The sequence below is a fragment of the Anguilla rostrata genome, chromosome 2 (genome assembly GCF_018555375.3).
Source record: "Anguilla rostrata isolate EN2019 chromosome 2, ASM1855537v3, whole genome shotgun sequence".
Classification (NCBI taxonomy): Eukaryota; Metazoa; Chordata; class Actinopteri; order Anguilliformes; family Anguillidae; genus Anguilla; species Anguilla rostrata.
The window spans coordinates 28,442,997-28,469,381 of NC_057934.1; the positions used below are offsets into that span (position 1 = coordinate 28,442,997).

The window sequence follows — 26,385 nt, forward strand, 5'->3', positions numbered from 1 at the left end:
CAGAAATCAATATCCTCTGGGCTGGGATATGCTTTAGCCATGCTCAACTTTGGAAAACGAAAATTCAGTTTGAGGCTGAATGCGCAAACCCAAGACGATGCCACACAAATTCCTGTTACGCAGGAATTTTTATTTCTGTTTTCGAATGTGAAAATAGCCACGTCATACATCGTTGGAAAGCTTGGACTGTCTGCTACTGGATGAAACAAGTGTTAATCAAACCAGAATTTATTCTAAAGGACCACAGTGAAATTAACAGCAGCTTTCTCAGATAGTATACAGGCATTCAAAATGAGTTTATATTTCATAAACGGATCATCCAAGACAATAAATGACCACCGAATATTTAAAGGGACATCTCTAAGCGTAAAACCAATTATATGATTGTATACTTATTCCACATTTAGTCCCTGATATTCATAGTTATATGGCATCAGATAATTACACTAGAATTAATCTGGTTTATTTCACTATTCAGTGAGCAGCATTCTTCCCGCTGTGTTAGTATTGCGTCTGGCTAATATAGTTGCAGATGAGACAGCAAGGGGGGGGGGGGTGCTTGTTAAATGGACGATATACATGACAATGGTGACACTCACAAACCCCGTATTCAGAATAGTTGTCGTGTATAGTCTACTAATAAAGCTAGAACACAAAGTTTGTCGTTTCCTCTCACAGTTTGGTTGCAGTAGCACTGAATGTCTGAGTTCAGCAATCTCGGCATGCCGGCGTGCCAACCACTAGGGGCATTGCGTGAAGGGGTTAAAAATCCTATAAACAGCTAGTAAAATTTAGGTGCAGTAAAATTTAGAGTGGCTGATTTCAGAGGTTGGGGCAGTCAGAGAGACAAGTTTTTTTTCTTAGAGCTTATAATTTATTGATATTTGTCGCAATGTGAAGAAAATGTTACCAATTATGAAAAAAGGGTTCTAAAAAAAACTTACATACTGTGCACCTGTGATGAAAAAATGTGTCCATCAACACAGAAAACATGGTACAAGTATGTAAGGTACAAGTGATTTACAAGGTGCTTGAGTTCTGTATATTGTTTTTAAGTGTTCACTATGCTTGTGTGTTGTTTTAAGTACCTTGTGTTTATCTGGGTGTGGTCTTCTATAGTGTGTGTGCATGGACTGTGTATGTAATTTCATAGTGACTGACATTTCTTGTTTCTGAATCCCATACAGAGATTTTTACATGGAGTATTGGCAAGGTAGACTTTTCATTGAGCCATTCAATGTAAACAATTCTGTGAGCTTTCTTCCATCAGCTTTCTGTCATCCTGTCTCACATATGATACCTCCTGATATGTTTTGCTATTTCAGGTGCCAAGATGTGTCAGGAGTTTTCTGTTTTTTTTTTTTGTTTTTTTTTTTAAAAAGAAAAATTCTTGGTAAAGCTTGGTAATCAAAATATTTTCAATGACTCAGAAACAGTTTCCTTACATAGATTAACAATTTTGACAGGACACCAATTATTTTTTTTGTTCATGAGGTATGGCGGAAAAGAAAAATAAGGGGGGGAAAGTAAAATCATAGGGAAACTATTAGTTTACAATTCCCATTATATAATGGTAATTCTGGTAAGAATTTGATTATAGCACAAATAATATGGCTTTTGTCTATTATGCCAAGTGAATGGTATATACAAATGACCTCCCTTTTTTCTTTCTCTTTAGCTCTGTGGTATGGTCCTTTCGATGTCTCTGTATAGGAAGATGAATTTGGATTACAGTGCACTGACTCGCTATTCCTAGTCAGGAGTGAGAGTGGGACACGTCGCATCGTTTCATCTTTGTCTGGCTACAATGGACTCAAACTGAAAATGATTGACTATGATTGTAATTAATTGTTGATATTTTTCCTTGACAGTATTGTTTGTGTTTTATTCATTCCGTTAAATGAGTTCTGTCTTGTACTTCAAACGTATAATGTCTGTTTACATCATATAGGTATAGTTTACTGTATGTCTATCTTATGTAATATTCTGTGAGCACATATTTGATGTACACCTGTATTGTGTGTGTAATTGCTTTTTAAGTCATTCAATAAAATTGTTTACAAAATTATTTTTAATACTGACTTTTCACTGAGGTCTTCACCGAAACCTTGGACTTAAAACATATATTTTTCTGTTCCAGGTTGTAAGTGAACAAAATCTTTGGCTGAGATGTACAGGAAAACCACAAATTCCTCATGGCCATCTGAGTCTATTGTTTCTTCCAGACTGCTAGGACAATTCTAGGGTAATTCCCCATCAATACCCCCCAATTACCTACACCAAGATGACAGACTATAATTCCCAAGATTGCTATAATTTGGGGATCATTTAAAAATCACTGTAGAATCAAAAAGGTTATTTCATTAAAACATCCTCACCCACCCTATTGTTTTGGATCTTCAATTTATCTGGTGCTTTCACTTTAAGAAACGCATGTGGATTACGGTTGTCCTTATCCAAAATTTCATGGTCATCATTTACTGTTTAGCACTGTGGCTTTGCTCATGCAAAAACAAAAACAATTGTTGAGACACATGGTAGCAGTCCAATTCTAATTATAACAGGCCCATCAGAAACCCCACACAAATCCCATTTTAAAGGACTCATTTGATGGAGCATCCAACAAACCTTACATTGTACAAAATCATCAGCAATTTCCATCAAATGTAGCTCCTGAGCTCTGACGCTCTCGATAGAAAGTATAGCCAGTCCATTCAGTCTCTCCTGTCCTGTGCTGCTCCTCCGGTATTTCTAGATTAATTTTAATTTAAAAAAATGAGTGCTCTGTTGTTGTGACTGTGACTGGCAATGTCATCAACAACAACATTGCAGGGGGTTGGTGGCTGCTTATTAAAAAACAATCCAACTCTGGCAACTTGGCTACCTTTTTCTCCTGGACGGTTTTCGCTTTTGTCTTCTAAGATCCACTTTTGTGGTTATAAGGCATCTTTATTTTCTTACTCTTCCTCAGCTACTCAGCTACAGCTCTCCTGCCCTCTTCCTCAGCTAATTAGCTGACCTTAAAGTTTCACCACCAAAACTAGCTAACAGTTATGTAATTCTGCATCATCATATGATGAAAAATAGACACTTGACATTGGACAAAAACATACACACATATTTCCCAGCAATCTTTGTGTATCAAAAAATAACACTAATATCAAAGAAATGACCAGAGAGTATTTAATTGAATAGTTTAAACAATGTTTTCTGTAGAATGGGCATACAGGCTAAGTTTGACATTATCAGTCCATTTTACAAAGAAAGCTTAATAACCATGATGGAGATTAGTTTCTTTATTGAAAGATATATATAACAGATGGCACAATGCCTATAAATGTACACTTTCTCTGATGCTTATTGAGAGTCTCATGCAAGGGCCCGTACAAGAACAGACTTTTTGGTGGAGTGCCTGCTCTCCATGATGGGATCACAAGCCCTCTCAGACTACGGGCCCTATTGCAGCTGTATTGCCACCACTGGTCTGGGATCATTATCTTGCCGTAGGATTAGTTGCTGTCCAATGAGTTTTGCGACATTTGCTTGAACTTGAGCAGATATTTCTGTACATTTCAGATTTCATTCTGCAGCTGCTATCAGTAGTTACGTTATCAATGAAGACTAGTGAACCAGAACCTGTGGCAGACATACAGTTGAGGCCAAAAGTTTACATATACCTAGGCTACAAACATTCAAACTCAATTTTTCACAACTCCACCCATTTCATGTTACCATACATTTTCTGTTAGTCAATTAGGGTATCTACTTTATTTCCATAAGAGGTCATTTCAAAATAATAGCTAAGAGACAAATTTATTTCAGCTTTTATGTACCATATCAGATTTTCAGTGGGTCAAATGTTTGCATACACTTTGTTAGTATTTGGTGGCATTGCCTTTTAATTGCTTAACTTGAATCTCAAACTCTTCGGGTAGCCTCCTACAAGCTTCTCCCAATACTTTGCCGGAATTTTTGCCCGTTCCTCCTGACAGAACTGCTGTAACTCAGTCAGGTTTGAAGGCCTCCTTACTTGGACACACTTTTTCAGTTCAGTCCACAAATATTCTATGGGATTCAGGTCAGGGCTTTGTGATGGCCACTCCAATACTTTCACTTTATTGTCTTTAAGCCATTTTGTTACAATTTTGGAGGTATGCTTAGGGTCATTGTCCTACTGGAAGACCCAGTTGCAACCAAGTTTTAACTTTCTAGCTGATGTCGTGAGGTGTTGCTTCAGTATTTCTAAATAATCCTCCTTCCTCATGATTTGTTTTCAATTTTTAATGTCTTGGGTGATGCTGAGTTAAGGTGTTTGAGAGAAGGGAAGGGGGGTCAGACTAATTTATGACTGACCTACCTAAAGATTGCATTAAAACTTAAAGTTAGGGAAATGTTAGCCATGCAGGGTTTCCAACCTCCGGTATGGTGTCCTGGGTCTTCTGGTTTGTCTCTTCTGGGACAAACTCTGCAGGAGTTGAGACCCATAGATTGTCTTCCTAGATTAGGGTATCAGTGGATTTTAAATTGTCCCAATCACATTTGCTTTGATGCTTGTGATGGGGAGGCCAGGCCACATTCTTAGAAACAATATGACATTGTATCAGATTCACTGTCTCCCCCTATAAAACCATAATCTAAGCACTACATATCTTAGTCAATCAAGTATGTAGTGTAGTGATCATTATCTAAGTTAGAAAAATGAATAGCTTCTCACTGTGAAATTCTGGGATTGCAAACACATAACAAGATGAACATAAAATGGGAGTATACTGTCCTAAATTTTCAGTCATTCTGTCAGACTTCTGGGACTACGCAGTCAGAGCTCCGGTCAAGCACTGAATGATTCGGTGAACGAATCTTTTGGACAGATCTTTTTAATGAACTGATTCTAATGATTCAGTACACTGAAAAGAACTGCTTTGCCCATCACTACAGCAAAGCAGCCGATATTATTGATTTTGTTTGAATAAAAATATCCAAAAGTTCACTCAACTCCTAAAAAATGGCATGAAAATTTGATTAGTCAGCTATCTGGCAAGTAATATCTATCATAAGTAGCAGCTAATCAGTTTTATGGCTAACTTCATTTCCCTTGTTTCTCAAACAGCTACAGTTGTTCCTTATCAGTCTCCACTTCAGTGTCGCTGGCTTAACATTATTGACTAATCACCTCTCTGGGTTAAAGAAGTTCAGCGCTGCTTTCATTTAAGCTGCTTTCATTTAAAGCCAAATATCTCTGCAGCTGCAGCAGAACTAGCATTAGCACGCCACTTCTGCAACCACTGATTAAATCTTGCAACGGACTTCTCTGTTTAAGTAGCCTGGGTAGTGATGTTATGCTTGACATCTTGGTGCTTCTCTGAACCTTACCGTTTTGAAAAGGACATTAAACTGGATTTAAGTATCATTATCTGGATACCGGAGTACAGGGCATGTCAAAAGCAAGGGGCGTGTCAAAAATACTTGCTTTCATCGGTCAGTAATTTTGTTGAAAGCAAAAGTGGCATGTTGAAAGTATGTTTCTATTAGTCAATAATTTGGTCAGTTACACATGTGCTATCCAATCCAAAGCTCCCTCCAGATAAATAGGCATATCAAAGTCATTTTTTCTGTGCATCTCAGATCTATGCAATTGCAGATAACCACTACATTCATATCAAACAAATGCTGTTCAGATATACAAATCTTCAGCTACCAATAACTTTATTTCGTCAAACGCAGTGTTCAAAGTGGAAAAAATAAGTGTGGTACTCATGTGAGCAAACCGGTCCTCTTCAAGCATTGGCTGTTAGATTTATACCTGGTGATGCAAGTTCTATAATAGACACATTCTATAATAAAATGTTTTATTGTTGTATCATAACTGAATCCTCATATTTGTGTTTTAATAGAAAAAGCATTAATATCCATTCACTGAAACAATCTCAATTCACGAATTATTTGGGCAAAATTATTGTCATTGCTGTTATAAACCCTAGGAAAAGCATCAAATGATAACTGCACACTGCCTATTCATCTTTTGTTAAAAATAAAAAAACTGAAATGTCACATAAGTATTCAGACCCTTTGCTATGATACTCAAAATTGAGCTCAGGTGCATCCTGTTTCCAATGATCATACTTGAGATGTTTCTACAACTTGATTGGAGTCCACCTGTGGTAAAGTCAGTTGATTGAACATGATTTGGAAAGGCACACACCTGTCTGTATAAGGTTCCACAGTTGACAGTGCATGTCAGAGAAAAAACCAAGCCATGAAGTCTAATGAATTGTCCATAGACCTCCGAGACAAGATTGTGTCGAGGGACAGATCTGGGGAAGGGTACAAAAAACATTCTGCAGCATTGAATGTCCAGAAGAACACCTTGGCTTAAATCATTCTTAAATGGAATAAGTTTGGAACATTAATGCCTCCCTTGCCTGTGGCAATGTTCCCTCTGACTTTAAGATAGCTTATGTTAGCCCACTCCTTAAGAAACCTACATTAGACCCCTCTGATGTCAAGAACTATTGACCTGTATCACTTCTATGTTTTCTTTCCAAAACCCTAGAACAAGCAATGCTAAAACAACTATCATCTTTTCTCCATCAGAACAACCTGTTTGACACTCAGCAGTCTGGCTTTCTTACGGCCACTCAACAGAGACTTTCCACTGCAAGAGCTTCATCCCTCTCCTCTGTCCTGATCCTTCTAGACCTGTCTGCAGAATTTTTACATTTTGAAAAACTACTCATCTCCACTTTGGCTGAGATTGGAATTTCTGGGGCTGCCTTCTTGGTTTGCTTTCTATCGTGCACATAGGTCCCAACAGGTCACCTGGATGGGGTCTGTCTCTGCACCTCATCTCCTTGTGACAGGACTCCCACAGGGATTTGTACTGGGTCCTCTGCTGTTCTTTATTTACACCAAAGCTCTTGGTTCAGTTATTAGTTTACACAGCTTCTCTTATCACTGTTATGCTGATGATACACAAGTCTTCTTCTTTTTCCCTCCCTTTGCCATACAGGTCAATAAGAGAATATCTGCCTGCCTGGCTGTCATCTCAATTTGGATGACCAGGCATCACTTGAAGCTCAACCTCAACAAGACCAATCTGCTGTTCATCTCCTATAAGACCTCCCTATTACAGAAGCTCTCAATCACTGTCGATGGCACCCCGGTGACTGCCTCTCATTCTGCAGTGAGCCTGGGAGTGGTCCTGGATGACCAGCTGGACTTCAAGGAGCACATCAAGGCAACATCATGGTCCTGCATATTTCTTGTGTACAACATCAGGAGGACTCAACCATACCTGACCACGTACTCCACCCAGCTCCTTGTCCAGGCTATGTTGACCGCCCGTCTTGATTACTGCAACTCCCTCTGAGCAAGTCTGCCAGCCTGTGCCATACAGCCATTACAAATGATTCAGAATGCAGCTGCTGGACTTGTCTGCGGCCTTCCCAAGTTCTCTCATGTCACTCCTCTGCTGAGATCACTCCATAGGCTACCAGTCCTTCTATCTTTCCACTTTGTTCCTCTAGCACTTCCATGTTACACATGTACCTCCATTCAGCACTTATATTGCACTCGTATTGTTATCTTTATCCTGTATCTCACTGTCTTGCCTCCTAGTTTGACTTAACATTACTCTCTGACCTAGCCTATGCTTACTGTTGACTTAAAGTGTTCATGGCTATGAATAACTGTTACAAAATGAATATAGTGAATATAGTACCTTACCGGACCTGTGTTTTTGTTCCAATGACCTTTGGTATGTACTTATTGTACGTTGCTTTGGATAAAAGCATCTGCCAAATAAATGTAATGAAATAAATGAATGCATTGGTGATATACCAAACTGACTAAAATATAATCTTTCAAATGAGATCATCCATTGTCTATCCCTGCTTATTCCTGATGAGGGACACAGGGGGTGCTGGAGCCTATTCCAGTGTGTGTTGGGCGAGAGGCAGGAATACACCTCGGACAGGTTGCCTATCTATCACAGGGCACACACACACAATTCACTCAAACACTCATACCTATGGGCAATTTAGAGTCTCCAAATAGCCTGCTTGCATGCCTTTGGTCTGTTGGGGGGAAACCGGAGTACCTGGAGGACACCCACGGGACATGGGGAGAACATGCTAACTCCACTCAAAAAGGCCCCAGCTGAGATAAATGAGATCATGGCAAAACTATTTACATAATTAACCAATGTTGAATATGAGTTATTGGACAGAGGTGAAAAAATTGTTCCAAATATTGTGCAGAAGGCAAAAGGATTCCATCTAAATCTGCTTCTGCAGAAAGATGCATCATTTGCTTTGGCAGTGATATTCGTTCCTGGTCCTGGAAAGTCGCAAAGTTTGCCGATTTTTGTTGTTACTTGGCACTTAATTGACCAATTTAAGAAGTTGATTACACAGTTAACTCACCTGTTTACACTAAGTTCCACAAATACCACAAAAGAATAACAGAGGAGTCTGTTAAACAATTGACCATGACCAAATTTGATCACAAAATCACATTTTTATTTCATAATCATATGTTTTAGTATTTAATTTTTTAGAAGCCAACACAGCAGCAAGCTATTTCACTATTATAAGTAATGTTAACAATTTTTGTGAAAAATTACCACCCTACACTATGAACATCTTTTACACATGTCTGCAGTCCTACACATTGGAAGCAGCACATGACAATGTGGGAACATTGCTTTCAATCATGTGCTTAATTAGTGGAAATTTATTAGATTACTGGGGAGATGCAATGTGATAACTGACTGAAGGCAGGTTCGATCAAGCTCTGCAGGAGAGCTAACTGCCCTAGTGTCCCAATTGATTAAGCATTATGTGTGAATTAAAATAATTGTATTGAACCCAACTGTAGTTACACACCATTCCTTGATGTGCACAAACACAAAGTATGTGTTTAATAGATTTTGCAAAGGTGTGCTTTATTCTAGCTTTTGCATAGTTGGACTGTATTGACCTATATTTTATTCATACATTTGCAAAAATCTGTTTGCTGACATGAACAATCAAAAGCTACAATTATCAACACAAATACATTTACTAAACAATGTATTTTTGAATGAGGAATATTGCAAGAATCACATTCAGACAACACATCTGTGCCTGCAGGTGGCAATCTTCTCAGCTCAGTTGCAGAAGTCAGTGTCGCAGCAGGTTTTTGTCACCAAGCCCTCCAGTTTTTTCTCCTGTGGGCATTCATTTGATTTGGCACAGCGTCGAATGATAATTGTATCTGAGGACACACACACACATGCATGTCACTAACATTACAGTGTTTTTTTTGCCACCAAGGTCCTCAGTTACATGTCCTGTGAGCCATAGGATGAGAGACTGAATTTTAATCATTTGTCTGGATTGAATACTCACAAAACTTTAACCTCATTTAAGTAAACCTTGTTTAAAATAAACTATGCATTCTGAATAATATTTGTCCTTTTTAGTGACCCAGCTAGACAATGATTACCTCAGAACGTACCTCAAAATCAGCCAAGAAATGGTTAACTGGCCACAAAATTATTTCTTAATGGTCAACTAAGTTTCCAGACATGAACATGAGTGGTTTGAACAGAAGAGGATAGTCCACAATGAAGATAGAAGGACCTGGAAGATATTTAAAGTTTCTATGTGGATGAATGGTCAAAGTTCCCTGCCCAAGATATCCATTCACCCATCTCATAAACCACTATAGAAGATGGCTTAGTAGTGTCTTTGTGAAGGGAGCATGCACAAAATACTGAAAACAGGTCTTTCTGTCTTTGACACCTGTCTCTTGGCTAACATGGTTGAAAATGTTATTCCTGATTATTTATTCTTTCGGTGGATGCTTTGTCAAACGATGTTTTCGAGTTCATCCACCGAAAGAGAAAATAATCAGGACTAATATATTCAGCTATGTTAGCCAACAGTCTCAAATCTCTGGCTATCTCTTGCCAGTATGCTGCTATTAGTGTTGGGGAGCTCGGGAAAATAACAGTTTTTGTATTTGGCTCAATTCTGAAAATATTACTAGAACTAGATTAATCTTTTTAAACAACCTACATCCCTTAACTATGATTGCATACCATAATGAAATTCTGGGAAATAGGGGCTGTCTGGGTAGTGTAGAGGTATAAGCACTCGCCTACCACCGCAGAGACTGTGTTCAATCCCCAGCAGCGGTACTTCCGGCTTGGTCAGACGTTCCTACAAACACAATTGGCAGTGTTCGCGGGTGGGAAGCCGGTGAGGGTACGAGTCCTGATCATTGCATTAGTGATTCATACTGGTTGGTCGAGGCGCCTGTTCAGCATACCCTATCTAGGCTATATTGGTGAACTTATCACAAAACTGTACATTATTCTCCAGTTCGCGTCAAGTGTCTTTTTGATCCAAACAGCTTTATCAGTCAATGTCACGTCACCACGTAAAGATAGGATTAGCTATTTTTTATTTATGTTAAATTACATATACAGCATTTACGAAGATCAGGGCTGAGTCGAACAAATCCAATCAATTGGTTAATCAAAAGTCTATTCACAACTAACTTCTTCTAGGCTTTATATTTATTTCCAACATATCAAAGACTTCCCAGGAGACCCGTCAGTGGTTCTCTTTTTATTTTTTATTTTCAGCACACATACAGACGACTGTTTTTTTTTCCAGCTATCTATTCTGCATTCTGTTGCTGTGCGTTTTGTCTTTATATTTTGTTACTGTATGCTATTTTGTGCACTGCATTGTATGTAGTTTAAGAAATGTCATGATGGAGTTAATTAAAAACACTCCAGTTTAGGAGGAGGAAGAGGAATTAAAAACACTCCTACTATATTCTGTCATTGGCAGCATACAACTTAATTGTAGGACACTCTGTAACTATTAGTAGGCTGCATTCTATTATTGGCGGCATGAAACTCTGCCTTAGGTTTAACCTGCTTGGGGTTTGTGTGTAATTTTGACTGGCTAGCATTTCCAGTAAGCTAGTATGCTATATCAGAACTATTTAATCTGTTGGTCACTAAATGTCTCTTTATGATTAAATACATTTGGATTCCTTGACATACACAAACAATACAGCATTCGAAAAATATTTCCGGTAAATAAATCACTTGTATAGCCAAAACAGACTTTTATATAGCAATATCTCCTGAAATATTAATGGAAATCCCCAGCTGTTCATTGGAGACAAAGAGAGGTCATGTACTATCATTAATTACACTTAATAACGATTTAATAATATCACCCAGATAGACTACTGTAAGCCTACATGCAATCTGGTTCTATAAAGGACAGAGTGGTTTGAACTGCCCGGATAGCAAGCATACGTTGGGCCAACGTCGGTACTGGTTGGCATTGTTGGCAATGGAATTCTCCTGGAATTCTACTTTAGTATGACTGTAGCAACTGAATATTCACTGTTGGTTCAACATCGGGTTTGCGCTGGCATTCTTAAAAATAAAATAAAACAACTCCGATTAAACATTTGTGCTTTTCTATGCTTGCTCAATTTTTCAATTAAATAGCAGCTAGCCACAGTCTGAAAATGATTTTGCCAATCACAATTATTTGTATATATAGCCTGTTTTTAAAGAAAATCAAAGATTGTTTAGCCTTTAAGCATACTTTTAACTTTATCAGTGTTATTTTCTCTTTTTGGAGCAATATTGATGCAAATTTTCAAAGGGATTAATAATTTCATGCCAGTGGTACATCCTACTCTCAACTGCGGCAGTCACTCCTGGTCATGTTGTTGCTGCCGTGTTGTTTGTGGCTCCCCTACTGACGGATCCGAAGATTCACCTGAGAGATGATGCACGCCATTACTTGGAAACCAAATGGTAAATGGACTGCATTTATATAGCGCTTTTATCCAAAGCGCTTTACAATTGATGCCTCTCATTCGCCAGAGCAGTTAGGGGTTAGGTGTCTTGCTCAAGGACACTTCGACATGCCCAGGGCGGGGTTTGAACCGGCAACCCTCCGACTGCCAGACAATCGGTCTTACCTCCTGAGCTATGTCGCCCCCAGGACATAGGATGCCTGTTGTGATGAGGCCAGGACCATCGCGGAGCAGCAATATTAGAAAGATGCAGGACTATATATTTATGATGTGTATCTTTCTAAGTTAGTCTTGGGGCCTCATTTATAGAAAGGACTTACGATCAATTTTGATCTTCAGTATGACTTACGCAGAAAACCACGTATAAATGGTTATTTATAAAACCTTACTTTGACATGGAAATGATCTTATCTCTATGCAAAGTCTAGACTTGACGTAAGTGGTTTTCCTGCTGGTTATGTAGGGGTATTGCAGTTTGGGAAGCATATGCGTCCAAGCCTGTGGTGAGCTTTGCATTAGCTTTATGAACAATTTGATACGAATTATCAATTAAAGGTGTGAGGAATTAACTGCCAGACGCAAGGTGTTTTGAATTAAAAACAGGATGCGATGTTCTATAAATAGTGTGTCAAATGAGAAAAAAGTAACCATGGCTGTTCTTGGAGGACATTGAAAACCGTGTTTTTAGACGGAAGAGAGTTTTCAGAGACCGGAATGACTTTTTTGCGCATGATGATCTTCCAAAAAGTTTGCTTTTCTCTTTTGGTCCATGATTATTCCTGACTAAACCCTCATTTGTGCTAGCATTATATAAGGGGAAATCGCTGATTGTAAGGCTCATTCAGGTGCCGTCAATTTTAAGTTAATTTGAGATTTATAGATCACAGGTGCATAAGTTACAAATGGGCTTCTTAGAACCTGCAAGCAAGGTTTTTTATGCTCAGTATCTGTTATGAATCGAACGTAAGCACACTGTTGGAAATTATCTTAAGACTAAGTTTAAGTATAAATCTAAGAACATTTTTATAAATGAGGCCCTTGGTCTTAGTCTTAGTTAGCCTACTGCCTACAGTCCATATTGTCTGTTCTCTACAACTTGTTAAAGACATATTCTATAACGTGTTAAATTGCTAATAGTAGCCTTTGTGTAACTTCTTAGTTATAGAAAGTGCATATTGTAGTGATAGTCAATGATACCCCAGTTTCTAACTCGAAACATCTGTAAGGAACTGGAGGATGGACCTTTAAGCCAGAGGACCATCTTGCTGAGTTACATGTACCTGCTCGGTGAGATCCTGCTACCTGTGATGTACATGTACAGTATATACCTGCTTATAACTCCTTTAGGACAAACAGCTCTTAACTCTATGCTTTGCTGTAAATAAACTCCTTGCATATTTCCATATCACTTCATGCTTAACTGGGTCTTCTTTCGGGTTGTGGTTAATATTGAGGTGGCTTAGTGTTACTGTATGTCTGGTAGCGTACACCTGGTTATTAAATGCAGGTGAGTTACAGGACGTAACACTCTGAATAATGTTCAATTTACACAGAGAGTTAATTTGGTATGGATATAGGTAAACACATTGATTTTCTACATTGTCTGTTCATGTTCACCAAATTCAAGAAAATGTTAACGTTATCGCTCATCAGAACTTGACTGTAACTTGGTTCAGAGGTAAATCAATGTCAGCTAAGTAACAGCTAACCCAGTTTGCTAAGTTAGTTTTTTGAGGTGAAGATATTTAAATTCAATATAAAGTTAAAGGTAAAGTGGTCATAAGGATAGCGAAAAGTATTTTGAAACAGTATTCATTTTCGTCATTGTTTCACTTGACGTTAGCCACAAGGTTGTGATTAGCTGCTATAAAACATGCGAACATCAGCTAATAACAGCTGTCAGCAGCTAGAGTGAGCTGTAAAATTATTTTAACCTTTTCCAGACTCTCTATATCTTTCTTGTAGTATGGTCCCCAGAACTGCACACAGTACTCCAAGTGTGGTCTAACCAATGTATTGTATAAGATAAGGTCCTTGGACTTACATAGCCTTTTGGCTATATATCCCAGCATCCTGTTGGCCTCTTTTTTACTGGGACAGCGCAGTGCCTAGTACCAGAAAAGCTTTGATCAACCGTTACTCCCAAGTCTTTTTCAAACAGAGCACATTCCAATTTTGTTCCTCCCATAAAGTAATCCTCCCTAATATTTTTATTTCCCACATGCAGAACTTTACATTTGGCTATATTAAATTTTATTTGCCAGTTTTCCGCCCACTTCTGGATTTTATTTAAATCTTCTTGGATTACTTTAGTAGCTTCCAGACTATTAGCTGGGCCTCCCAGTTTTGTATCATCTGCATATTTGACTAGTGTACTTTCTATGTCCCTGTCGAAGTCATTGATATAAATAAGAAAGAGCAGTGGTCCCAGCACTGATCCTTGTGGAACTCCACTTCTAACAGCTCTCTGCTCAGATAATTTCCCTCCTACTACTAGGCTACCCTTTGTGTTCCACCCTGTAGCCAGTTCCGAATCCAGTCTGAAATACATCCTCTGATTCCTACTGTCTTCATTTTACTAACAAGTCTCTCATGTGGTACCTTATCAAATGCCTTTAGAAAATCTAAGTAGATAATACCATATGCCTTGCTGTAATCAAAACACTTGGTAGCTTCCTCAAAGAATAACAGAAGGTTTGTCAGCCATGACCTTCCCTTATGAAAACCATGCTGGCTGTCCCTTAATGCTTTTTTCAAGAAATACTTCCAACTTGTCTCTAATGATAGATTCCAGTATTTTACATATTATGCAAGTTAAACTCACAGGCCTGTAGTTTCCTGGATCAGTACAGTCCCATTTCTTATATATTGGTATTATATTACCTTGCTTCCAGTTCTCAGGTATTTCTCCAGTTTCTAAAGACTGGCTAAAAATACATGCCAGTGGTTTAAAGATGATCATACTGTATCTAACTCTTTGAGTACCCTGGGGTATATGCCGTCAGGGCCGGCTGCCTTATTTGTCTTTACTTTAAGTAATTAATCCATTATTTCTTATCTCAATATCTGATAAGACATTCTGAGTACTTAATATGCCTTCCAGTCTATTAGTAACCTCTTCTCTAGTAAAACTCTCAACAAAATAACTATCTAAGGCAGCAGCAATATATTTATTCTTATAAAGTAATGCTCCGTCATTCCTACTGCACCTGATATCCTCCTTCACTTTCCTTGTCCTACCACAGTATTGAAAGAAAAATTTAGGATTACTTTTTGCATCTTGGGCAATTTCCCTTTCAAAGAACCTTGGCTTCCCATAGTTCTTTTTTAACAATATTCAGCCTTATTACTTTCATTGCTGTCATTTTTATACATCTTACACAATTTTTCTCAAACTCTCCTGTATAGCTTTGTTCAACCATTAGGAAGACTGCTTCTTCAACTTACTTTTCCTTACCTTTGAACTAAATGTACATTGTTTCTCAAGAATAAAGCTTTTTAACCTACCCCTCTGTTCATTCACAGTCTTGCAGTCACAAAGTTGCACCCAGTCAGTATTATTTAAATTTGCTTGCATCTTGTTAAAATTGGCTTGTTTAAAATGTTAAATTCTGGCCATAGAGGAGGCCTTCTGCATTCATTCTGCAGTTAGGTTTGATGCCAAAATACATCAAAACTAACTGCAGAATGATTGCTAGTCCCAAGTGGCTTGATTACATCTATGCTACACATTCTGTATGGATCATTACACAGCACCAGATCCACAATTGATTTCCCTCTTGTAAGCTGACTGACGTACTGTGCCAAAAAAGGTCATGTATAACATCTAAAAAATTCTTCCTCACTTTTTCCTTGTCCTGTCATCAATTCCCAAATAATATCAGGGTAATTGAAGTCACTCATAATAATAGTCTCACATTCCTGACAAGCTTATTTTATGTTTCCAAAGAGCATTGAATTCACACTACTGTCTGAAGCTGGCGGTCGGTATCACATGCATACTGTAAGGCCCTTTTCATGTTCCCATATGAGCTTAATCCAAATATCCTCACTAGGCATGAGCTGGTCAATTTCTGGAATTTTGTCCACATTAAAACTTTCTTTTACATAGAGGGCTACACCCCCATCTCTCTTAATGGATCTACCCTTCCTCATGAGTTTGTACCCCTCTGTATTATATTCATCCCCGTCCTCCTCCCCAAGCCATGTCTCTGTAATCCAAACTATGTCATCACCCCCACTATTCATAGCAGCCTCAAGTAACAAAAATGCATTTTTATACTTCTAGCATTTAAACTAAGACATTTCAGATTATTACTTCTACACACCCTCTCCCATTCCCTCACCCCCTGTAGTTCAAAGTCACCCTAACTACAGTTTTGCTTTAGAAAGATTTTGTTGGTGTTCACACTATTATAGGAAGCCTTGACAGCTTCTATGCAGGCAGTCTACACCTCCCAACATTTTCACTCTGACCTCCCTGCCCACCAAGACCCTAGTTTAAATAATCCTGTGTTACCCTAAGCATACACTGGCCCAGTGCATCAGTACCCCTCCAGGTCAGGTGCATCCCATCATTCTTGTATTGGCCACCCCTGTCCCAAAAGGAGGTCCAGTGCCCCATAACCCTGTACCCCTTTCCTACACCAGGTTTGTGGCCACATGTTAAACCTCCAAATAAAACTTTGCTTCCCTCTGCTTGCATGTGGTAAGGGTAGTACTACAGAAAAGGCTATAGCATGGAAGTTGTGCTCTCAATCTTTACTGCTAGCTTCACAAATTTGTCCTCCAGAACCTCAAACCTACCATTACCTATGTCATTCGTTCCTATGTGAACCATGACTACTGGATCCCTCCCTGCTCTTGCCAGGAGCTTGTCCGTGCACTCCAGGAGATCTCTTACGTGGCCACCAGGCAGGCAGAACACTGTATGGAATTCCTTTTTGTGCAAACAGACTATGCTGTCTAGTCCCCCACTATCGCCAACTCCCTTTTTCGAGGAGGATGTGTCCATATGCTCTTATTGTACATTGCTTTGGATAAAAGCATCTGCCAAATAAATGTAATGTTATGTCATCTGGATGCACAGTGGCTCATCAGTCCTCCCACTCTCAGAGTCAAGAGCCGGATCAAATTCCTGCAAGGGCTGGAACCCGTTGGACACCACCTGTGTGGGGTGCACACCCTTTTCTGTGTTTGCACCCTACTGTCACCCAACTATCACTCTCTGCCTTCTCAGGTTCCCCCCCAGCAAGCTGGCCCTCAAGATCAAAAATCTTGCTCTTGAGGTGCTCAACCAGTCGGAAATGGTGGCAGATGAATTCCCCCTGGAAATTGCTTTCCAGAAGCGCCATCATCCTGCAAGCCTCACATAAACTTCTTAAATGAACCACACATCTGCTTCTTTTACATTGGTAACATGTTGTTTAGTTAGGCTATGCATTGTGCACAGCAAACAGAAACGTTGGGTTATAGCTTATTAATAGATATGTCAACTAAATGGAAAATGTTGGTATTGGTTATAAAACGACATTGGACCATTGGCAAAGAGTTCAAACAGCTCAACTTAAAACCAACCTATGCCAGAGGTCAATTTGCTGACATTTAACCAATGTTAGGCTGATTGGCCCGTTGGCCTGACAAACTGCCGTCGGGCCAATGATGGACGACAACTAAAATGATAACATAAAATTAACGTATGAACTCTCCCATTTGAGGAAATGGATAAGTTAACACCACCCACCAGACTACAAATTAATTTTATTAATACCTTTTCCCCCTAAACACATGTTTGTAAGCCTTTGTCTCTTATTTAGTAACAATATGAAATGACATTAAGAGAACGTAACAAGTTACAACCAATAGGCCTATTAATTGTTATTATGTTATTCTAGCTAACATTATTTGTTTACATTAGCTAAATCTACTAAGTTGGAGGAAAATATTGAGCTAACGTGCTTTAACTCATTGTTAATTGATTTGAATGTGCTCTAACTACCACAAATGCTGTTGATTTCACCTTCTTTACCTTTGAAAACAGCATCACAGACAGTCAAAAACACTGCTACTCTACAGTGCTGCTGCAATGTTTGGAACTATTGAGACTCTCCACAACCCACCATTGTATATAGTTGTCCCAAACATACTGCATGGTGCTCATTGTATATACAGTAGCTATATTTTAAAATCTTGTAACTATGACGGTTTTACGTTCATTCGTAGGCTTTGTAGGTGAAGTATGTTGTGTCAGATTGTGCAGGTAACTGTTAACTTCACGTTAGCCTAGCTATCTACAATTATAAATCAATGAATAGATGAGCAAATTAATGATCTTTTGGGTCTAATTTATCCTTTTCTTTGTACGCAACTGATATCTGATATTAAGGCACTAACCTAATTGGTAAAGTGGGACATGTCTGTGTTATTTTATACTGAATGTATTCATCAGTTTCAGTTTAATTGAGCATTTTACAACAGCAATGCTTCTGATGAGCCATGTTTATCAGGTTGTGTTTTGGTGTGATTAAATAAATGACAAAATGGAATCTATCTCACTGGCTTTCAGTAATTTTTGCTGTTGCATTCAGTGTTTGAAAGAGGCATTATTGCATGTACCTCAGGCCTTTCTTAGCCTTTTTTGAAAGTGAAAACTAGCTGATTTTGAGTGGATGTCAGTGTAGACATAATTTTCTGACTGGACTGTATACTGTGTTTACACTGGAAGTTGTATAGCCACCTCCACCTAAGCTGATGTGTGGTGAGTGTTCTGGCACAAAATGGTTGCCGTGCATCACCCAGGTAGGTGCTACACATTGGTGGTGGTCGATGTGAGTTCCCCCTTCACTGTATAACACTTTGACCATCTGGAAAAGAGCTATATAAATGCAATGACTCATTCATTCATTCATCAGAAGTTTTAAAATGATGTTTTTCCATTGTTTTTAAATTGTTGTTGAAAGTCCTACACGAAGGTTTTAGTGCTATTGCACTCATACATTTACATTTAAAACAGGTGTTTACATCATTTTGCAAAATGAAAATATAACAAAAGGAAACTAATTTTTATGTGTGCACTTTTCATTGTATAAGCTTTCTGATAAATTCTTCATGGTGTTCCAAGTCTTATGCGAATGCATTTTGGTAACTTAAAAAACTACATAATATGTAAAATGAATATTGTCTTTGGATGAGTGACACAGTCATTCAGATGAAACATTAAACTGAGGTCCTGACTCACTGTGGCCATTAAAGACCCCATGGCATTCATCACAAAGACTAGGGGGTTCCCCGGAGTCATAGATAAATTCCCAACCTGGGTCTTTCAACCTGATACCTAATCATCCCCTTATTTAATTGGCTAAATTGTTCTCTCCCTCTCCACCTTAGCTGATGTTTGGTGTGTGCAAAAATGGCTTCCATGCATCAGGTGGGTGCAACACATTGGTGGTGGTGGAGGTGAGTTTCTCCCTCATCACTGTAAAGCACTTTGAGTGTGAGAAAAGGGCTATATAAATGCAATGATTTATTATTATTATTATTATTATTATTATTATTATTAATAATAATAATAATAATAATAATAATAATAATGTTAACTTGTCAAATATACAGTATTTAACAATATCAACTGTAATTTAAAAGTAAATAACTGACTACTGAGTTGTATTACTTTTACAGTTGATATGTGAAAATACAGGTGATTACGCTAATTTAAAACAGCTGATTATTGTAATTCTACAGTAGCATGGTCTTGTTTACTGTGTATTTAAATCACAGTATATAGCACCATTTAATTGTAATGTACTGTCTTACATTACAGTAAATTACTGTGGACAGGTTAACAGTAAATTACTGTGAAGCCAATTGTAAAAGTACTTCAACTAGCTGTCAGTAATTTACTGTAAATTTACAGCCAATTTTAAAAAAAAAGTGTGGATCTGTCTCTGGATCTTTGGATAACATAACATTAACCCTGTTGCAGACATAAGTGGGTTTTAATTCTGGAACTACCTGGGGTCAAAAGTTCTGAACATAAAAACATAAAACCTAGCTGTCCAAGACCAAAAGACTACCAGTTTTACATCAAACAATGCCCCCAAAACCCATCTCCCTTAGGCCTGCCAAACAGGCCTTTTATTATGCCCAACAATTAGGTGATGGGCCAGAGCTGTGATGACTGCAATGCTTCACAGCTGTGGCTATTTCCGTATTTAGGGCCGGTGCTGCCCCCTGGCGGAGAGCACCCCAACTCCCTTCCTGGCACCACATTAGTCACAACACTGATGACTTGCTATATACACTTAAATTGTGATCCCTTGTTTGTCATTGGTCCACTCAATGACTAGTAAGTGAACAAAAAACAAACAAGGAATCATTATTTGAATTTATACAGCAATAATCCCTAGGCCTATCGCTATGCCAGCACAATACATTGCAAGCACTTAACAGACGCTCTTATTCAAAGTGACTTACACAACTTTTTACATAGCATTTTACATTGCATCAATTTATACAATACCTTGCTCAAGGGTACAATGGCAGGGTCCTACCCGGGATTTGAGCCTGTGACCTTTAGGTTACAAGACCAGCTCCGCAACCCATTATACTACACTGCCACCCCAATCCAGAAAAGAGCAGGGAATGTGAGTGCAAAATGAAGAAGTGTAGAGCGGTACAGCTAAAACAGAACTAGATATGTATTTTTGAATGGTAGAAGAAATATGCAGTATAGGAGAGGGAAATTATGGACGATGAGAACATTATGAGATGATGAATGGAAATGGGATGTATTGCTGGGGTTGTGCAGGAGATGGTTGTCCACTCACCATTCATGACAATCTTTATACACTTGTCTTCCACAGAGGTGCACTCTCTAGGATCCCCACAGGCAGAGTTGTATAGGCAGATGTTACACTTCAATGCCTGTGCAACTGAGACAGAACAGTAATCATAATTTTACTATTAACATCACCATGACTACCATTTTCTTTTCCTTGGGTGAGACATGTGGCACGGTCCATTGAATGGCCGATTTTCAATGCGCTTGGGGGTTTGAATCCCTGCAGTGGGACATTCTGTAATGTGATTCTTTTTATATTTTGCTCTCTGTTTCCCCGTCTGAATAAATAAAATAAAATAAAATAAAATACACTCACAGGCCACTTCATTAGGTACTTGCTAGTACCGGGTGTGGTCTTCTGCTGCTGTAGCCCATCTGCTTCAAGGTTCAATGTGTTGTGCATTCAGAGATGCCCTTCTGCATACCTCATTGTAACGAGTGTTTATTTGAGTTACTGTTGCCTTTCTATCAGCTCAAACCAGTCTGCCCATTCTTCTCTGACCTCTGCCATCAACAAGGCGTTTTTGGCCAGAGAACTGCTGCTCACTGGATATTTTCTCTTTTTCTGACCATTCTCTGTAAACCCTAGAGATGGTTGTGCATGAAAATCCCAGCAGTTTCTGAAATACTCAAACTAGCCAGTCTGGCACCAACAACCAACCACGTTCAAAGTCACTTAAATCACCTTCCTTCCCCATTCTGCTGCTAGGTTTGAACTTCAGCAAATTGTCTTGACCATGTCTACATGCCTAAATGCATTGAGTTGCTGCCACATGATTGGCTGATTAGATATTTGCGTTAACGAGCAGTTGAACAGGTGTACCTAATGAAGTGGCCGGTGAGTGTATATATATATGAAAGAAGGGCAGATCTGCTCTCCCTTTTTTATTTCCTGTCCAGGTCCAGAACTATATTCAGTTATCAAATCCACTTGAATTTGTATTGTATCTGAGTTTTTGACAGACATTGTTGCCACAAAATAGAAATTGTGACATATATTAATATAAGAATATAGTATTATCTTTGCACAGTGCACCATTACAGTTTTTTTAAATTGATTTGTTGTACCATTCATCCATCATCTATACCTGCTTACCCTGGGCAGGATCGCGGGGAGCCTATCCCAGCGTGCATTGGGCACCCTGGACAGGCCGCCAATACATCACAGAGCACACACCATTCACTCACTCATACCTATGGGCAATTTAGAGTCTCCAATTAGCCTACCTGCATGTCTTTGGACTGTGAAAACTCTGCACAGAAAGGCCCAGGCCAGATTCGAACCCAGGACCTGTGAGCCGATACTGCGCTGCACCACCATGCCGCCCTTGTTGTACCATAGTAATGATAATACCTATGATACCTCTGCAATGATAATACTGATGACCACTACTTATGTCTTCATCGGGTGAAGAAAGATTAAGAACAAATTATTACATAATAAGTATATACAGGGTGTACAACTGATTACCCAAACTGACTAAGTTACTGTATTACCTTTTTGTTTGAATTATTATCATCACCTTCATTATTATAGTTAGTATTATCTTTGGTTCCAAATTATCATTATCACTTTTGTTTTCCCACTCTTACCAGTATTAATTTAATTCATTTAAAATTGGTCCCTTAGTTAATATTCAGCATCATTGATATGTCAGTATGTATGTCCAAAAAACTTGGTCAAAAAAATTAATATCTTTACTGTTAACTTATAGGAGGACATGTTTCGGTGGGCCAGCTTTATATATGTTTGTGCACATTCCTCCTTTTGCCTTTATTGTCTGTGGAACCATGGTGTGGAACTATGTTTTTATTATTGCAGGGGAGCCAGAGGTATGTCTGGCTGTGTACTGGATTCCTCCTCACAACAGACTGCTTTTTCAGACATTTCTACTTATCTTTTCATAAATAGCTTATATTCATATTGGCAGCCAAACATTGTTTTAACTCTGTTGTCAATATTAGTTAGGGAATCTACTGTCTGATTTCTCAAAAATGTGGATAGGGGGTGACTATAAATGAGAATCTCTGTAGAAGTTCTATTAATGAAGATGAAACATATTTGTAGAGTAAGACTATCATTTTGGTATGGGCAACAAAATTCTGATGAGATGTGTGATATGGTCTAATATTTGATCCAAGTCCTAGGACATCCCAATCAACTGATATCAATACATTGCATGCCTATTGTCACACGCCAGCGTGACACCCCTGGGAGGGAGATGCGGCAGTGCCGGGGAACACCGTAGGTTGCCGCAGGGAGAGAGAGTGAGCGAACCCACAAACATGAAACAAAATAAACGGACACCTTCACCCTTTCCCCTCACGGGTTCCAGGCAAAAGTAATGAACTAAAACAACAAAATAAAGTAACAAAGACAAAAGAAAGTAAAACAGAGCAACAACTATTTTAGTTCCCCGCTCTGCCGCTGGACTGCTTTCCAGGAGACCACCTCTGACTTTTAAGTAGGGGTTCATTGTTCCCCGTCTTATTAAAAAAAAAAAAAAACTCAAATAAATAAACTCTCTCTCGGTGTGAGCTCCCGGTCTCGGAGAGGTCACTGTGAAAGAACTGTGGAGAGCAGCACACCTTTAAGCACCTGGGCTGATCCTAACCCCCGATTCCCACCGGGTGCGGCTGCGTCGCGTTCCGGCTGCGATGCGTGGCCGCCGGAGCTGATCGCGGCAACTCCAGACAATGCTTGTGATTCCACCAGATGCGCCGCAGCGCGTTTCAGAAGCGGCTCTCCGCTCCGCTAAAAATATGCGCCTAATCTATTTTTGACGGAAGCCGCTTATAGGCCGCTACAAGTAGAAGAAATGGGTAGTAAGCCAGCTAATGTTGTTAGCTATGTATTCTTTTTAGCATGTCTGCCCAGTGCCTTGCCAGTTTACATGCTAGTTTGAAAGAGTTTAAAAAAAAAAAAAGAAGCCATTAGGCCTACATATCATCACTCACAGCTGCATAGGATAAGCAGCTAGGTAGTTAGTCTGTTTCTCTACTGTAACATAACCAGTTACATTAACTATGTAACTACATCTAGCTGTCTGCATTCTGCTTTGCAATATAGCCACATACATACATATTACATTAATTCAACATTATATCCCTATACGAGCCATATTCTATAGCACTGTCACTATTAGCCTATTTGTAATGTACAGTAAGGTCTGTATGTGTAATAATATAAATGTGGCCCCCAAAAATCTGCGGGACCCAAAAACCTTTTTGCGCGCGTGCCAAACTAAAACTCCCCTTGGGGCTAATTAAGTCCCTGATGTCTTTGAATCCTAGAAACGCCCCTACAGCACACAGGCAAATTTTCGAGCTTACTGAGCGCACTGAACTATCAGGTAGCAAGAAATACTAAATAAATGGGTAAAACGCAAAAATGATGTTAAATCGTTATAAATTAGGCTTATGTATTATTTTATATTCATACGGATCGGATCCCCCGGTAACATGTCTGTCTAAATTGTGTACCTGCTTCGCTTTCAAAAAGTCAACAAACTAATCTGGTTAACTGCAATTTACGTGAAACAGGGACCTGTAGTAGAAATTCACCCGTTTAATTTAACGGAATACTGACGGGAGCCTGGATATTTTTCGTGTGCGTGCGTTTGTGTTTGCGACGGGCGGGGTAATTGTGCTCAGAACCTGATCAAGTATAACTACACGAATACACTTTTGATGATTCCATTAGTAACAGATAATATCCATATATACGTATTTCTTTGTGCATTTACATCGGTAAACTGGTAAATAACAGCAACAAAATTTTTCTGTCTACTCACCGTAGCAGGCAAGCACAAGCACAGAGAGGGTAAGCTTAAGGGATCCCATGGTTCAGTCCTTGCTTACAGAGAGCTCAACTAAACAAGTGAAAAACATGAAAAGCATGGAAAACATTGTTACCGATGTGGTTTGGTTCAGTCCTTGAATGCACCTCGAACTAATATATCCTGGGCTACATCAACCGTTAAAATAATAATATCATTGTATTAGTTAGCACTTTCATTGTTCTAAAATTGCATACATTATAGTTCAGTTTGCAGGTTTTCAGACCAAAATGAAACGAGTTATGGCTGCAGTGCCACTGTATTTCCTTACATGTCATCATCTCATTTAAAATACATACAGTTCCAAAAAATATTAATGCAAGCTACAGGCTAAAAGTGAAATGTTGGCTACAAATACATTTAGGCCATTTTGTCCTTGTTTAGAAAAGTCACAAATATTATGATTTGTAACTCTTACCTTTCTAGCAGGTGTGTTTATGTTGAGTATTACTTGACAGTAAGGATCAGAGTCTTTTATATAGGAAATCTTATACCCAGTGGTTCATTATAACAACAGCTTACTCACGAGTATCACATGGCACCATTGGCCTCCTTCAGCAACCTCATGCAATACCATGAAAAGGGAACAGCCTCTAGTCCTGGGTCAGTGTAGGAATTTAAGATGCAAAGATATTTTGCCTCTTTCAATCTTTAAAAACCTACTTTATCTTAATCTTTCATGTCTTTATTATGTTGTATTTTCTTCTGAAATACATTATCCTTACTTAACAGATATTTCAGTATGAAAACCAGATGTGGCCACAATACTTAACCATGGGAGCTTAAAATATATTACTTTTATTTTACGTCACTGAAAATATGTCACATTGCCAGAATATTACCGAGACATGGATGGTTGTGTTGCATAATGTTTAATGAGCTAGACTTGTAGCTTTGAGGTTATAGGTTCAAGTCTGGTTTCAACTGCCATTGAAATGTGTGTTGAGCTGTTTCAGTAAATACCCAGTTATATACAGGATTGTGTAAATGGATTGCATGTAAAAAAAAAAGTTCTTGTGAAGTGTGTGTATATACACTGATCAGCCACAACATTAAAACCACCTGCCTAATATTGTGTAGGTCCCCCTCCTGCCGCCAAAACAGCTCTGACCCATCAAGAGTTTTTAAAATCATGTGGAAATAATTCACCCTCTAACAATATCTTAGCTTTTTATAGCCCTGTAGCAACTAATAATGCAATAAACTACCAATAGTGTAATAACTCCCAATAATGTAATCCATTTAAATAATTTTATGTAATAAAAACCAATAATGTAATAAGTAGTAGTAGTAGTAGTAGTGAACTTTATTGATCCCTGGGGGGACTTTGTACTGTTGCAGCATCAAAGACAACAAAGTAACACATTTACAGTAGATACAAATATACAGTAGATACAAATATAAACAGAAATCCAAATATACCAGAGGACCCCATCAGAGGTGGAGTCCATGCCTCGACAGGTCAAAGCTGTTTTGGCGGCACGAGGGGGACCTACACAATATTAGGTAGGTGGTTTTAATGTAGCTGATCGGTGTATAGTGAGCTTTATAATGTTTGGGTCACAATTTGCAGTTAAATTCTCAGATTTTCTTAAAGGGTATTTTTTGTTCACTTTCTCCATGTGGAAATTACAGGACATTTTATACACAGACCCCCCCACCCACCTCCATTTTAGGGTATTAATGTTATTATAATAATAGTAATAATAATAATAATAATAATAATAATAATAATAAATGTATTTGTATAGCACATTTTAATCCAGGGATTGCAGCAGTGGTTTACAGTAGACAAACAAATCATACGTAAAATGACACTATGATAACTCTAAATGGCTAGAAAGAAGAAAACATAGAGAATGATAAAACAGT

General features: G+C 38.6%; 1 protein-coding gene and 1 long non-coding RNA gene across 8 annotated transcripts in view; one reads left to right on the forward strand and one right to left on the reverse strand.

Moving 5' to 3' along the window:
* The window catches only part of cd37 (CD37 molecule), a 40,155-nt gene extending 32,336 nt beyond the window's left edge, over positions 1-7,819 (forward strand). The window contains exons 10-11 of one of the 7 annotated variants that reach the window (XM_064324507.1): positions 1,188-1,213; positions 1,679-2,068. In XM_064324507.1, the coding sequence (XP_064180577.1) occupies positions 1,188-1,213; positions 1,679-1,713 (61 nt within the window). In that variant the 3' untranslated portion in view covers positions 1,714-2,068. Of the gene's footprint in view, positions 1-1,187; positions 2,069-7,006 lie in introns of those variants that run through there. The other 6 variants (XM_064324501.1, XM_064324506.1, XM_064324500.1 and 3 more) reach the window with 6 other exon arrangements.
* A 675-nt stretch (positions 7,820-8,494) lies between these two features.
* LOC135249171 (uncharacterized) lies at positions 8,495-25,067 on the reverse strand. The gene is made up of 4 exons (XR_010328604.1): positions 24,932-25,067; positions 24,469-24,546; positions 20,661-20,765; positions 8,495-9,252 (listed from the first exon to the last, which is right to left on the reverse strand). It is a non-coding gene; the product is annotated as an uncharacterized LOC135249171 (long non-coding RNA).
* Between the last annotated feature and the right edge of the window lie 1,318 nt (positions 25,068-26,385).